At 42.2% G+C, this 15,656-nt stretch overlaps 1 protein-coding gene across 2 annotated transcripts in view; it reads right to left on the reverse strand.

Moving 5' to 3' along the window:
• Positions 1-15,656, reverse strand: part of TAX1BP1 (Tax1 binding protein 1) — a 170,257-nt gene that overhangs the window by 47,632 nt on the left and 106,969 nt on the right. For both annotated transcript variants that reach the window (XM_089669889.1, XM_089669888.1), the window contains exons 6-9: positions 7,625-7,773; positions 5,283-5,373; positions 2,442-2,627; positions 993-1,247 (exon numbers count right to left, since the gene is read on the reverse strand). In XM_089669889.1, coding sequence (XP_089526015.1) covers positions 993-1,247; positions 2,442-2,627; positions 5,283-5,373; positions 7,625-7,773 — 681 coding nt within the window. The remainder of the gene's footprint in view (positions 1-992; positions 1,248-2,441; positions 2,628-5,282; positions 5,374-7,624; positions 7,774-15,656) is intronic.

A 15,656-nucleotide genomic window follows, 5' to 3' on the forward strand; every position in this document is an offset into this window, starting at 1 on the left:
GTCGCAGATGCACTGCGCTGCACCCATGGTGCAAGTAAACCACAGCACATCAGTGTGAAAGCAGCCTTATAGGGGGCTCAAAACAGTAAGGGTTCATTTACTTTTTCTTATTGTCCCCATAGTCAAGACCCCCAACCCAACTGCACCTCCTCACACCCGCAGCAGGAGTTATACGCCCTGTCTTGGTTGGTGGGTGCAGCACCTGCCAAGCATGACCCATTCAAGTGAACGAGGCTGATCTGCAAGTGCCCTGCAACTTTGTGCAGTATGGCAAACAAGAGGTTAAGGCAGGCAGCGTTGTGTTGCTTTCTCTGACCTGCTCTAACACCTTGGACCATGTGGAAGCATGCAGTTGAGGGGAGCTTGAATGGGTCATGATTGGTCATGATTGGCAGACAGTAGCACCCACCAAAAACAACAGGGGGCTTTATTCCTGCTGCTCCATGTGTATACCTTTGGCTGCTGCCCCAGCAGCTAAAGGGGGTAGATTTTGGGGGTGGGAAAAGTGTGACTCAACCGCAGGGCTTTACCACCCCCCAACTTTATGTGTGAATGTGTCCTAAGGGTGCCACTGCCGAATGCAACTAAGGGCTCATTCAAAAGTGCAGCAGGCACTGTGTCTTCTCTGAAAAGTGATATGTTTCACAGGTGGTGAAGAGGTGATATGTTGCCTCCTCACCACCTGATTTAAACCCTTGATTGCCGTGCAATCCATGTGACTATGACACGGCAGTACAGCAATTAGAGGCTTAAATTAAGTGTGAGGTGGCGACACTGAGCAACACTGTGCCTGGTGATCTTTGACTTCTCACATGTTGTTCAGGTAGATCTCCACCTCTTTAGGGTTGCCTACCCCTGATTTAAAGAATACATAGGGACCAGACTCAGCTTAGGTTTTCAAACTGGTCAACTGCACAAAGGTGTCCAATACTGCCAGCCTGATATGCCAGGTATACGCTATCCATACTCATTTCACCAGAATTGCATTGTACCTGTTCCTTTTTTCCACGGACTGCAACAGGTATTTGCCTTTGTGAATCTCGTAAGCTCAGCTGAGCCAAAGCATCAGAAAGCTGCTTTTTCACACTTTCTGTCTCAAGGCGTGATGTATGCAGGTCAGACATGGTTTTATCTCGTACAGTTACTGCGTCGCTGAGCTCTTTGGACATGAAGGAAACCTCTTGTCTGCTACCTTGATGTTCATCTTGAATTTTCCGAAGTTGCTGTCTTAAGAAACCAATGTCTTCCTGTGGATTATAAATACAAGAAACTCATGAACTGTGGCAGTCAAACAGCTGTGAAACAGATGATACAACAGATGCTTTAAAAGGTAGCCTGACCTAAGGTAACAACAGTGCTAAAAGTGAAGAAGCCAGTACCTATACAAGACTGCAAATCTGCAAATGCCTGTGGGGCTCAATTGGATCCGAGAGACAGGCTGTAAATGGAGAGTAACTGTCCAATGCCAGAGCCTTAAGCCCCGGTTCACACCAATGCGACTTATGTGATTTGACAGTTGCAAATCACATGAAAAGTTGCACCCTATTGTCAGCAATGGAACCGCTTTGAAAATAGTTCCTGCATGATTTTCGGTGATTTCAGGTGCGACTTGCATAGACATCTGTGCATGAAGTCGCACAGATGTCAGCCAAGTCGTATCTGAAATCAAACTGACCTGCGGCTTTCAAATCGCGCTACCTCAAGTGAAGTAGCATAATTTAAAAGTCGAATTCAGTATGAACCAACCTTACTACCCACTGACATTCTGGCATTTGATAGTTGAAGAATGCGGGTGGCTTAGCATCAGAGAGGGTAATGGCACTATCAAGACTTGGTTAAAAGTCTAAACCCCATGAATGGCCTAGGTCTAAAATTCAAGGGAACACCACATGGACACATAGGCTAAAATGAAGACTAACATAGGTACTTGTAGACACCACTACAAAAGGTCTTTTATGTATCTTCTACAAAAGACATACGTTCAATTACAGAGAACATATGATATGAACAGGCCACAGATTAACACACACACAAACATTGTCCTCTTCCCTTCTCCCCTACAGTGGGACCACATTATATAACCAGCCAGAAATCACTCCAACTGTAACCTTAGCAGCATTTTAGGCCAAGTCAAGATCAGTTTAAAACTTGAATGAGTAAAAGTACGAAGCTACAAAATGTTGCAATAACACGACCAGCAAGATTTCTGAGCAAGTAAGAAAATGAGTACAAAAACATTATTCATTGATATAGGCAAAATTCCATCAGTTTTCTCTACCCAATTGTTTCCTAAGTAGCCATACAAAGGTCAGGTGAAACGTTATGGACTAAAAATTCAGCTCACGAACAGGAAAAATATTTTTTCGGCTGAATAAACAGAAAACATGACATGTCATCACTGTGTATAAAGTGTCTTAAGTCCCACAGAGAGCTGCTCTCACCTTTTCTGAACAGTTCTGAAGCAGGTCCTTGCACATCTTTTCCTTATCACCCAAACAGAGCTTCATTTTACCAAGCTCCTCCTTGTAGTGTGTAATTAAATTCTCCTTATTGGCATCCAAATTTTTTAGTGTTTGCACCTCAGTAAGCAGCTTGGTGTTTTCAATTTCTGTATTTTTTAGATGAACCTGTAAAAAAGTTTCAGAAGTGAAAAAAAGTATACCTACGTAGCCCAAATGTATTTATCCAAGCAAACCTTTCCAGGGTGCTAGGTAATAAGGGTAAACAAACTAACCAGTCTTCAGTGCAAAAATTAACCGTTTGACCCCAATCGCTCCTGAGCTTTAAAACTCAAAAATGTGTAACATTCAAACTCCCATGGTATTCAGTCACACCTCAGCATGGTGTCACTTGAAGCTTGAAAAAATACATGAACTTCTTTTGTGTTGTGAGCTGCAAGTGTTTTTGGCCCCAATAAATGTTGTTGATTTTTTTTACACTCAACTGTCACTTTATTAGGTACATCTATTCAATTGCTTGGAAACACAAATTGCTAATCAGCCAATCACATGGCAGCAACTCAATGCATTTAAGCTTGTAAACATGGTGAAGTCGACTTGCTGAAGTTCAAACCAGGCTTCAGAATGGGGAAGAAAGGGGACTTAAGTGACTTTGAGTGTGGCGTGGTTGTTGGTACCAGATGGGCGGTCTGAGTATTTCAAAAACTGCTGATCTACTGGGATTTTCGTGCGCACACACACACACACTTAGAGGTTAAAACTGGAACATATCATTAGAAATACATTTTTTTTAATAGATTTAAGGGCCACCTCACTGCATCATGTACATGCACGTGGCCGGGACCTACTGACTGGCTTAGCAAATCACCACATCTATTAGTAAAAGCAGCACATATTACACACATTACACATTGTTAGGCACACAATTAACCCTTTGGTTGCCCCTAGATGTTAACCCCTTCCCAGTCAGTGTCATTAGTACAGTGATAGTGTAGAGTATTAGCATTGATCACTGTATTAGTGTCACAATTGGTGTCAGTTAGTGTCTCTCTCAGACAGCGTCAACTAGATCCAGATTGCCCGCCACACTATCACAGTTCCACTATAAGTTGTTGATCACCACCATTACCAGTATAACATCATAGCTGAGTAAATTCCAGTATATACACCGCAGTTTGTAGACACTATAGCTTTCATACAAACCAATTAATATACACTTATTGGGATTTTTTTTTACCAAAGACATTTAGCAGAATACACTTTGGCCTACATTTACCACACCTAAACATGCTACATGTGTTTACAAGCATCATATTTTTTTTTTCAGCCAAAATGCTGCTGCCAGGATGAGAGGTGTCTAGGAGAGATTGCAAAAGTCAGTGTGGATGAGGCCTTATTGTAAGTAAAATTCCTTCACCTCTTAATTTTAGGTCATGTCCTAATGTTTTATTTTGTTTTTCTCCACTGGGGAAAACATTTTGCATTTTGAAAAACTTCTCACGTAAACATGATAATGTGTGGAAATGAATTGTTACCAAAATAGTCAAAAGGCAATAATGCAATTAGAACTGGCAAGTTATGGATATAAATCTTTTAAGACAGCAAAGTCCCTAGATGCGATGGATGTATTCGTTTTCTTTAGAAGCCAAGTACATTTTCTGCAAGTACAGAGAAAATCCAGTTGATCTTGCCAATATTCCAGTGTACTTGTATTGTCTCATACACTGAATTAAGATCTCAAACAATGTTATCAGCTTTCCTAGCAATTTTCTGTGAACCTTAAAAAGGCTGCTTCTCTTCTAAATGAAGATGAAGGGTGGGGGGAGGTGTTATTAGTCCAAATGAGGAGGGCAGCCTGGGGTGACAACAGTGCTCCTCCATAGATACAGTGCGGCGATTGAGCATTGTCATTCTAGTGCACGAAGTGTGTTAAAGCAACACCAGTAAAAAATAAAATAATAAAAAAAAACAAAACAAAGGAAACAAACACATGTAAGATAAACATATTACACTTTTGTTTTTAGGTTTAGGTGCACTTTAAGTGTTACCAAACTGCCACCCAATTTTGTTTTCGTCTTTAGTGCCAATTAACGGTACTGTTATTGGAGATGCAGCCTAGTTAAAGGAGAAGGATTTCAATGTGATAACGGCTCTAAGGTGAAATTTCTAAGTAGCCAAGTCTTCTCCCCTTAGCCTGCCATACCCAAGTAGTTTTCAACTATGAAAGAAATCTTCTTACCATAGGAGCATAATACCATGTTTTTAAGCCAGTCAGCACTATGCAATGAAACAGGTGGGCACAGTAAAAACACTATAAAGGGTGTCAGGTACTGAACTGCAGTTTAGCATAACTGCCCATTAAAAAAAAAGTGGATAATATTGTGCTTGGATGTCCAGTATTTTATGATTTAAATAGGCCCTTCACGTAAAACAGTATCCAGCTTTTTAGATAAACTTAAAATAGAGAGCAAAAAATACAAAAGAATCATATATAAATTTGAGTAACTTAAACATGTTGCCCATTATTCCATTTATATGTAAATTAATGACAGGCAAAAGTAAACAATAATAAAGCGTCTAGCTGTAAGTGGGTTTTAAAATAGCAACTTTTCCTTGATGGGTACAGTTGCTGTACACTGAACTTGATCATTAGGCTGGCATTCTTAAGATAGCATTCCCAGAAGACGTTCTTACAACTCTAGAAATGCACATAACATCATTCCCTCTAATATATATGTCAGATGTTGGTGAATATGTCCTGCAGATGTCAACCACAGTAGGTCATCTTTACATACAGAATGACAGACTTCACATATGTTTTACCTTGTACAATTCCTTTTCATCCTTCTCATTCTTTACTTGAAACTCCAACTGCTCTCTTTCTTGTTTCATTTTCTTCAGTTTATCTTTCAGGCTAAAAATAACATGTATTATTAACAATACTTTATCCAGAATGGGCTTCATACTGATTTATATTTTAAGGCCTGTTGCACATGGGAGTAAAAAATGCTGAGTTATCTGAAATGAGATGCATTGTTGTCTATGGGACATTGCACACGCATTGAGTACAGAGTAGTAAAACAAAAATATGAAATTTTTTATTTGAGTCCAGTAATTTACTTGCATGTTTACTCGTTTACACGAGTATAAATGAGTATATTACAACACTGGCAATGAAGAAGAATTTTACTCGTCTATATGCTTACACACCTTTACTTGCCTACACTCAACATTACTCAGATCTTCACACACTTTTTGGCCCCTTAGACACAGGAGTCATATGTCATAACCATTTACAATATCCCTGTACATTGTGTTTGCTAAGAAACACATCTATAGGGTTTTTTTTTTTAATCTATCTATACTCCCCATTGACACCACCAATTATGGGAGGGAATTCTTTGCATACTTACTGCTCTAACTGTAAAGAACCAATACACACACAGTTAGAGATCGAATCACCTCTCTGCTAATTCCATTGTGTGGCTGAGTGTCTTCTTTGGAGACCTTAGGGTAAATAGTTTCCTCCCAATGCCAAAGATTTGTATATGCTATATCTCTTTGCATTAAAGTAACTTACTTGCTAGTCTGCTCCCCTACAGTGAGCTGCACATGTGCAGCTCATCTTACAAGATCAGCAAAGCTGACATTACTGAACTCCTGCGCATGTGCGGGAATGATGTCGTTTCAGCCCAGCCAATGAAAGCAGCCAGTGATTAATACTGACAAGGAGCTCCGGGACCCTGAGTGAAGGGGAGTATAGTTCTGCTTTACGGATCTCTTCTCTAGGATGAAAACATTTTATGTCTGTAGTCATTCCTCATAACTGAGGTACTCCAGCCCCCTGATAAGCTTTGCTGTCCTTCTCTGGACTGTCACCAGCTCCAGCACATCCTTCCTGAGGAGCGATGACCAAAACGAGACACTCAAGATGTGGTCAAAAAGGTGGTAGAATTATAGTTTTATCCCTTGAGTAAATACCCTTTTCGATACATGATAATAGTCTGGTTGCCTTGTTTGTTGTAGCTTGACACTGCATGCTATTGCTGAGTCTGTCATCTACTGAGACCCCCCAGATCCTTCTCCATCCTCGACTCCACAAAAGGTTCTACCCCTAATGGTAACTTGCACACATATTTTATGCTCCCAAGTGCATTACTTTAAAATTTTCAATACTAAATCTCATCTACCATTTACCTGCATACGCTCTATTTTAACTGTGCCCTCTTGCAAAGTTGCTATATCCTGTTCAGAAGGTATTGCCCTGCTTAGCTTTGTATCATCAACAAACACTGAAACTGAATTAATTATTCCAACGTCTATATCATTTATGAACAAGTTAAACAGCATTGGTCCCTGGAGAGAGCCCTGGTGTACCCCGATCACATCTCTAGACCATTCAGAAAATATGCCATTATTCAGCACCCTTTGGGCGCGCTCCTGTAACTAGTTTACTATCCAGGCACATGCAATATCATGATTGCCAAAAAACCTTGATTTGTAAATTAAGCATTTATGGGGGAACTGTATCAAATACCTTAACAAAATCTAAATACACTACGTCCACAGGCCTTCCTCTATCCAAATTACAGCTTACCTCCTCATAGAATGTTAAAAGGTTGGTCTGGCAAGAACAGTCTTTAATAATACCACACTGATTACTAATAATGATTTGATTTTCAGCTTCAAATTGAGCAGTTAAAAAAAAGAAAACATGTTCACTTTATACATTGCAGGTGACCATGTTGTTGCTGAATCAATACCTGCAGAGTGATGCACTAAGAACAAGAAGTTCTATATTTATATTAAGAAAATGTTCTGTCTACTGTATGTAAAGTATACCATTGTGCACTCTTGTAAACTATATAACATATGCATAATACAATGTTATATATATATATATATATATATATATACACACATACACACACACTATGTACTACATACACACACTATACTGGGGACAGCTGACATTCGCCATCAAAGTATACAGTACATCCGTGATGCTGACCAGTCACTCATGGATAGCCTGCCATCAAGATGTACTGAACAAAGCGCTCACAGGTATATAAGGCCAAGCTCGCTGCAGCAAGTACATATCACACCTTGGACACAAATAAATACATAATTACAAACCCAATACCGCACCCCACACTCAGCAGTACCTGTCCAATTCAGTTTCCTTTTCTATGGCTTTCTGAGTCACAGATAACAGGTCTTCTTCAAGCTGTAGTATTTTTGCAGACATTTCTTGACATGCTTTCTTCACTTCTTCACTTTCTGCTTTAAGGATTTCAGACGTCTGCAGCATTCCCTGGTTTAAAAAAATAAATAAAAAACAGTCACTTCAGTTGAATACATCTTTAGGAACAGATCAAGAGCAATTTAGGGGTCCAGGAATAAAATATCATTAGTGAGTTGCCAAATCTATAATTTTACTAGGTTATCCATATCCTTTTTTGTCTGGAATACAACTTTATGTTATGTAAATTGTAAAAATGAAGTCCAAAAATGCAAAACATTAACAAGATGCCTGAATCCTGTCTTGATATCAGCCTTTTGTTATCCCCTGCAGGACAGCACTGAGACTGGAAGGGGGTGGGGCAACAATAGCAGTCAATCATGCTTTGCTGCATGTGCTGACAGGGAACATACTGACAGAAGGTGAACTAAGTAAACAAAACTGACTTGTGGTGTGCTGCAATTCATTTCCACTCAGCAAGTTGCAAGAAGGGAAGTGAAACCACTTTATTACTTAACTCTAACAAAGAAAGTGGTGTCACCCTTCTGGCTGTGTTGTTTGCCAGGGGTGTATAAATCACACAAAAGGCTATATAGAATTACAAATCCTTACAAAATCAAAGTATATATCTGTCTGTCTGAAGTTGATCTTTAACACCCCTGCTTTCAGGCTCCAATTAACCTAGGTTTTAAGACACCTATGATAAAAAAAGCCCTGGTAAGACAGCAATTCAAATAAGTTGCTAATACATGAGCATTTTTGGACACGACAAATTCTGTCACATTGGAAGGCCTAATAGTGATAAATGTTGCCATCTAAGTAATTGCTACTTTTGACAAATAAAGTTCCGATACGTGCTAACCACCAAATGACATGAACAGAATAATATAAACAGCAAGTCTAGAGCCATATACATGAATTATCATGACCCTCAAATAACTGCACAATCCTTCTCTTTCAAAGGTTAACTGAACAGATGACTATCAGGTATGAAACTTGGAAGGAAAGCTTTAAAAAAAAAATGTGTATCTATGAACATCTTAATGTTAAACATGTATTAGTTGGTCCATACTCTTAACCCATTGATGTAACTGTTTTCCAAAACAATTACATTCAAGCAATGCCATCAATAACGGTCACAGTTGCTTGTGCTCTCAAACAAACTATCAAGCCATCAAATGGCCACTTTCTTAGGTGTAAAGCGGAATTTAGTTCTGTAAAACATGGAGAGAACCACAGTGTGGTTTACTTACCTATTTCAATGATCTGCTGAAAAAACATATTACACTTGTATGTTTACAGTACATTGACACTAATTTTGGATGAAAATGACTATCTTAGCTGACCATGCCTTAAAATTACCAGACTTAAAAAAAGAGACAATTTGTTTTTGTCCAATTTTATGGCTATAAAACTCATAATGTGCTGTCTACATTTGGGTCCATGGCTTGACAGAAATCCACTTGGATTTATTTAAATGAAAATGATGTAAACATACAGCTGTCAGACAAAAGAGCAGATGTTTGCATTCATATCATTTTCTTTTTCCCAGCAGAACACTATAAGGAAACAACATAACAAAATTAGGAAAGATAACTAGAAAGCTTTCAGACAGACAGTGGAAGATATGTCAACCCCTCATTTAATGGCAGAAGCCAGCAGGACAGGTTCCATTCCCCATATAAAAGGTTACCCCTGAAGACAACAATGAGTAGTGCCAATCACAACCTAAAGCATCATTCAGACTCTAGAAGAGCTCCAAATGATTTACACATCAGAAAAGGTAGCATTCATTTTTTTTACTTCCAAGATTTTAAAACTTTCTGCATGAACATTCCGTGTTAAGGATCCCTTCAGAAAACAAAGACGCTCAACGGTTAGCACATCTACTTTGCAGAAACTGGGCTCCTCGGTTCCAATCATGACCGGGACAATATCTACATGGACTTTGCATATTCTCTCTGACAGGCGCTTGCCTAGGATTCCTCCGGGTACTCCAGTTACCCTCCCACAGTCCAAAAACATACTAGTAGGATAACTGGTGTCTGTCAGTTTGGTCCTAGTATGTTTATGCATGCGAGATAGGGACCTTAAATTGTAAGCTCCTTGAGGGCAGAAACCAGAGTGAATGAATACTATTGTATGTAAAGAGCTGCGTAAATTGGCAACACTATATAAATATCTGTAATAATAATATTTCATATTTGCTTCTTTTGGAGAAATTTATGATTGTAAGTGGTAGTTCATTTTTTTCAGAAGTTGAGTAATTAGCGAGTCAAACAAGGATCAGGGGAAGGGGGGAGGACACGTACAGTTATGTCCATATATTTGGACACAGGCACAGTTTTCATACTTTTGGCTCTGTATGCCACCAGAATAAATTAAAATGAAACAATCCAAATGAATCTGAAGTGCAGACTTTCAGCTTTAATTCAAGGAGTTGAACATAAATATCAAATACAAATTTTAGGAACTGCAACCATTTTTATACACACTCCCTCCATTTTCAGGGGCTCAAATTTAATTGGACAAATGAATATAATCATGAATAACATGTTCATTTTAAATATTTTGTTGATAATCCTTTACTAGCAATGACTGCCTGAAGTCTGGAACCCATGAACATTACCAAAGACTGAGTTTCCTCCTGACGCTTTGCTAGGCTCTAGCTGTCTTTAGTTGTTCTTTGTTTGTGGGTCTTTCTGCCTTTTTGTTTTACCTTCAGCAAGTGAAATGCATGCTCAATTGGGTTAAGATCAGGTGATTGACTGGGCCATTGCATCCACTTCTTTTCCTTCAAAAGCTCCTGGGTTGCTTTTGCAGTGTGTTTTGGATCATTGTCCATCCGTACTGTGAAGCACCGTCCAATCAACTTTGCTGCATTTGGCTGAATCTGGGCTGACAGTATATCTCTAAACACTGCAGAATTCATCCGGCTGCTTCTGTCTTCTGTCACATCATCAATAAACACCAATGACCCATTGCCACTGGAAGCCATGCATGCCCATGCCATCAAACTGCCTCCACTATGTTTTACAGATGACGTTGTGTGCTTTGGATCATGAGCTGTTCCAAGCCTTCTCCACACGTTTTTCTTCCCGTCAGTCTGGTACAGATTAATCTTAGTTTTGTTCGTCCAAAGGATGCAAAGAACGCATGATGTAGGTTCACAGCAATAGATTCCAAATGCAAATACTACTCAACTCCAGACCTTTTACTTGCTTAAATGATGATGAAATAATGAAGGATTAGCCCACCACACCTGGCCATGAAACAGCTTTTAATGTAATTGTCCAATTACGTTTGGTCCCTTGAAAAAGGGGGGTGGCTACTCTTAAGAGCTGTAATTCCTAAACCCTTCCTCCAATTTGGATGTACATACCCTCAAATTAAACCTGAGTGTGCACTTTCAGCCCATATCCATTATTTAACTATAGATTTAAAATGTTTTGGTAAATACCTGAAAAAAAAAAAAAAATTGTGCCTGTGTCCAAATATATATGGACCTAACTGTAGGTTTCCAAAGTTAACAGAAGGTACTCTGTGGTAGCCATTCTTGATCAGGACTTTCCACATGGGTAGGCAATGTAGTTCACTAGATCATCAGCAAAATGGATAGTGTAATATAGTTTGGCTTGTAGCACAGCTCTCCCTGAATGCAATAACAGAGTCATACTTAATTCCCTGTATTTTTAGGTTTCTGTCTTTTAAAGTCTCTTTTGTGGGGGCGTTCATGAGCAACGTCGAAGATGGACGCTCGGTAGTCGTGCTCCTCACCCACCAGACACATCGGCCGATCTGCCGGCTCCCAGGGGGGTCAGACATTTGCCCACCAAATCGCTCCCCACTGCCACCCACCCGCCCTGATGGAGAAAAAAAAAAAACGGGGGTCGCTTATACCTCCAGCTCTCAGCAGGCCACACCGGAACTTGCAGCCTACCCGCCGGAGGGCGCATCTGAAGCCCCAGCCTCGATTTCAGATACGCCTCTACTCACGGGTGAATCGGATCCTGCCAACGAAATGGACACTGTGTCAGAGGCACCCCTGAAGTCCCCCGCACTGGCTCTGCGGGACGCTGAGCTCCGGGGTCGCTTCAAGTCTATGGTGCAGACAGAATTGTCCTCCACTAATTCCAGGTTGGCAGAACATCTCTCCAGAGAAATCAGGGAGCTGGGCAATCAGATGAACGATCTTGAGTATAAAATGGATGCTGTGATCACGGTCATTGAAAGCCATGAGCAGGATCTGTGCGACCTTAAGAAAGAATTGGCGGACACGCTGCTCTGGCTTACGGGGCTAGCTCCTGACATTCCAATTGACCGACTTGAATCTGACCGCATACACCGTGCATTGGGTCCCAGACGGCCGGAGGGGACCCCAAGAGACATTATAATCAAATTTACACATTATCGCACTAAGGAAACCATTCTCTTGGCAGCCAGGAAACAACAGTTTTCCAGGGGCATCGCTACCAGCTCTTCTCGGACCTCTTTCAGATCACTCTTCAGAAGCGCCGCCGGTTGAAAGCCCTTCACCTCGGGCTTGGTAAATTGCAGAATTAAATACACATGGGGCTTTCCATTCCACCTCACCTTCAACTACCAGGGCTGTAGCCACTCTGTTGCCACGCCGGAGGAGGCCCACTCTCCCCTGGAATCCTTGTACCTTATTCTGCAGGGAGGCGCTGCATAGAGTCTGGCACATTCATCTGGATCCCTGGTGGGCCACTTCCTTTGGGCCGCCTCTGGAAGAAGGCATGCAACCGGAAGAGGGCCCTCCCTCGGACCCCTCTACGACCAAGTCCAACTTGCTCTTCCCAGGGCTGAAGTTGTGTCCAGCACTTCCTCCATTGTGCTTCACCTTTTGACGGGACAGTGAGTTTGGCCTTTTAGGCATTTCAAGTATTGATAGTGTTATATGATTGGGCCCTGCCCGGCCGGCTCCTTTGGGGTTCCGTCTTTAAGTGAGGGCTCACCACCTGGACTTGAGGTCTGTGACTTTTTGCCACTGAAGAATGCCACGGGTCCCGGCGACATTGGGCCTTACTGGGGCGCTGGGGTAGGAGACCATCTGGGCTGTGCTGTTTGAGTTCAGTTGCGGCCTGTAGTCATCCCCCCAGAGGGGGTTGGGCTCCTAAAACCTAGCTGGGTTTCCATGGGTGTGACCCACTTCCTGGGGACTCATATCTACTAGTATGGGACTATGCTATGTTATGTCTATTGCCTTTTTACTCCCTGGGGGCCTAGGTTTTTGATGTATCCATTTGCAGCCATGTGTTCGGCGGTAGAGCCACCCCCAACTGGTATCCTCTGAGTATAGCATGCATTTCACCATAGGTGTGATACGGCTATGCCATTGTACATACTCTCTGTGTCTCTTATCTCTTTCTTTTCTTGTCTTCTCTTCTTTTCTGGTTTTTCTGCTCTTGTTTTATGCAGGGTTCCAGGATGCCATGGACTGGATTGTTGCCTTTTCTGCTGAGCAGATTATGATGATCCCGCCATGGCTTTGCCCCTCTTGAAAGTACATTCACAAAATATACAAGGCTTCAATTCGCCTCAGAAGTGGTCTAAAGTTTTTTATCACCTCAAATCGCAACAAATTGACATGGTATGCTTGCAAGAAACCAGGTTTGCCCAGTCCTCTGCCCCACGGTATCTTTGGCCTCATTATCCCACTTTTTACACGGCATCGTCTCCTGAGAAATGGCGGGGTGTTCTGATAGCCTTCAAAAGCAATCTCCCTTTCACCTGTGCTGGGAATATAGCGGACCCCATGGGCAGGTACTTGCTCCTGCAGGGTACCCTCTGGGATCAGGAGGTCACTTTTGTCTCTTCTTACGCCCCCAATTGCTTTCAGCACAAATGTTTCTCCCATCTTTGTACCGTCATATCCCAACACTCCAAGGGCCACCTTCTTCTTTTGGGTGATTCAAATGTTACCTTGGATTCTGCTCTAGATAGGCTCTAGCCCGGGGGCGGCCCCCTCTCACGACTTAGTGCAGGAGGATTATATGAGCTCACTCCTGCAGCCTGCAGGGCTGGCAGACGTTTGGAGGGGACTTCACCCAACTGAGCGCGACTTCCCATTCTACTCAAATCCTCATAACAGTTTCTGCAGAATCGACCACGTATTTATCCCTTCCTCGCCCTGGTCAGACCACGATTCCCTGGTTCTACTTCTTGCACTTTCGGGGCTGGCACGTTGCCGTTTTTCACTAGTGCATTAACAAGTCTTTATTGACTACTCAGGTCACCTGCCAGCAAGTTGCATCTTTCATACGAACATACTTTATGGAGAACTCGGAATCTGTTTCTTCGGCAGTGCCCCTATGGGAGGCGCATAAAGCTACGGTGCAGGGCCACATTATACAGCTGGCTGCGGCTTGGAAGTGGGAGCGTGGTCTTTTGGACCTTCACTCTCTGCTAGCCTCTGTGGATGCTCGTTGGAAGTCGCACCCGGCCGAAGCCCATAAACAAACACGAGACGCCCTGGCTGCAGAATTTAACTTACTTGCATCTTCGGAGGCTGAATGGGCCTTGTGTTGGACCAAACATAAATTTTATACCTGTGCTAATAAACTGGGTCTGATGCTGGCTAGGAAACTCAATTCTTTGGGGAAACCCTACAAACCAGTCCAGTTGCGGCTCTCTGCGGGGGGCTGCACCTCCAATCCCCAGATCGTCTTGCGTTTCACAGACTTCCTTTCACACCTGTACACCAAACCAGATCCCTTTCCTGTAGCTCAGGCGGAAGCGTTCAAGATCTACAACTCCCTGGACTGTCCTTAATGCAGGTGTAACCGTATCGGAAGTACTTCAAGCTATCAAATCTTTACGGTCCACAGCGGCCACGAGTCCTGATGGCTTTTCGGGTCTCTATTACAAGAAATTTGCAACACTGTTGGTGCCCTTTTTGGCTGGTTACTTCAATGAATTGCGACAGGGTTCTCTGCCCTCTCCAGATGCGCTTAGAGCTCATATCTCAATGATTCCGAAGACAACAAAAGACGTGCAGGAACCCCAAGCCTTTCGGCCCATTTCTCTTCTTAATGAGGATTTGAAGATATTGGACAAGATTCTCAAGTCTTCGTATCAATAAATACGTAGTCTGGTCCACAGGGACCAATTAAGTTTCATCCCTGGGAGGCAGGCGGGTGATAATGTTCATAAATTAGTCCACCTTATATACCTTCTGCAACAGCAAAAAAAAATCCGGGACTCTTACGGACTTTAGATATCTACAAAGCATTTGACTCCCTATCCTGGGAATACCCGCGGTTCTTGCTGTCCTGCTGGGGTTTTGGGGATTCTATCCCTTTCTTGGATTCAGGCCTTGTATTCTTCCACTTCGCCTTCGGTTATGTATGCAGGGTATTTCTCAGGTCCCTTTCCTATTTGGCGAGGGATGAGACAGGGATGCCCCCTGTCTCTGGCACTCTTTGTCCTGGCGCTTAAGCCGCTGCCTTTGGCACTCCCGGCAGATTGTAATGTAATCGGGTGTCCCTTACACAGGACAGGAATTTAAATTGAACTTTTTTGTAGATGATGCCCTCTTGACTCTCACTAATCCACTGATGATGCTCCCAAATTTGCAACGGGTTCTTGCAAGTTTCTCCTTGATTTCGTGTTAATTTGGATAAGACTGTCGCTCTCAATATTACTTTGGCCTCGGATTTGGTTTCGTGCCTACAGTCCCACTTCCTGTACAAATGGGCTTCCTCTACGCTTGAATACTTAGGCATCCGCCAGACCCCCACCTATGGCTCTTTGCTGCAAACTATTATCCATTGCCACGCTCTGTGTCCTCTCTTATGCACTTTTGGATACTCCCGAACCTGTCCGGGATAGGACAAGTTAACTTTGTGAAAATTACTATCCTGCCTAAATTGTTGTATTATTTTCGCACCCTTCCAGTGTGGTTCCTTCTCATTTCCTCCGGTTGATTCAGGCGA

The sequence above is a fragment of the Staurois parvus genome, unplaced genomic scaffold (genome assembly GCF_062004578.1).
Source record: "Staurois parvus isolate SC_StPar_1 unplaced genomic scaffold, SC_StPar_1.0 ptg000082l, whole genome shotgun sequence".
NCBI classification, from domain to species: domain Eukaryota; kingdom Metazoa; phylum Chordata; class Amphibia; order Anura; family Ranidae; genus Staurois; species Staurois parvus.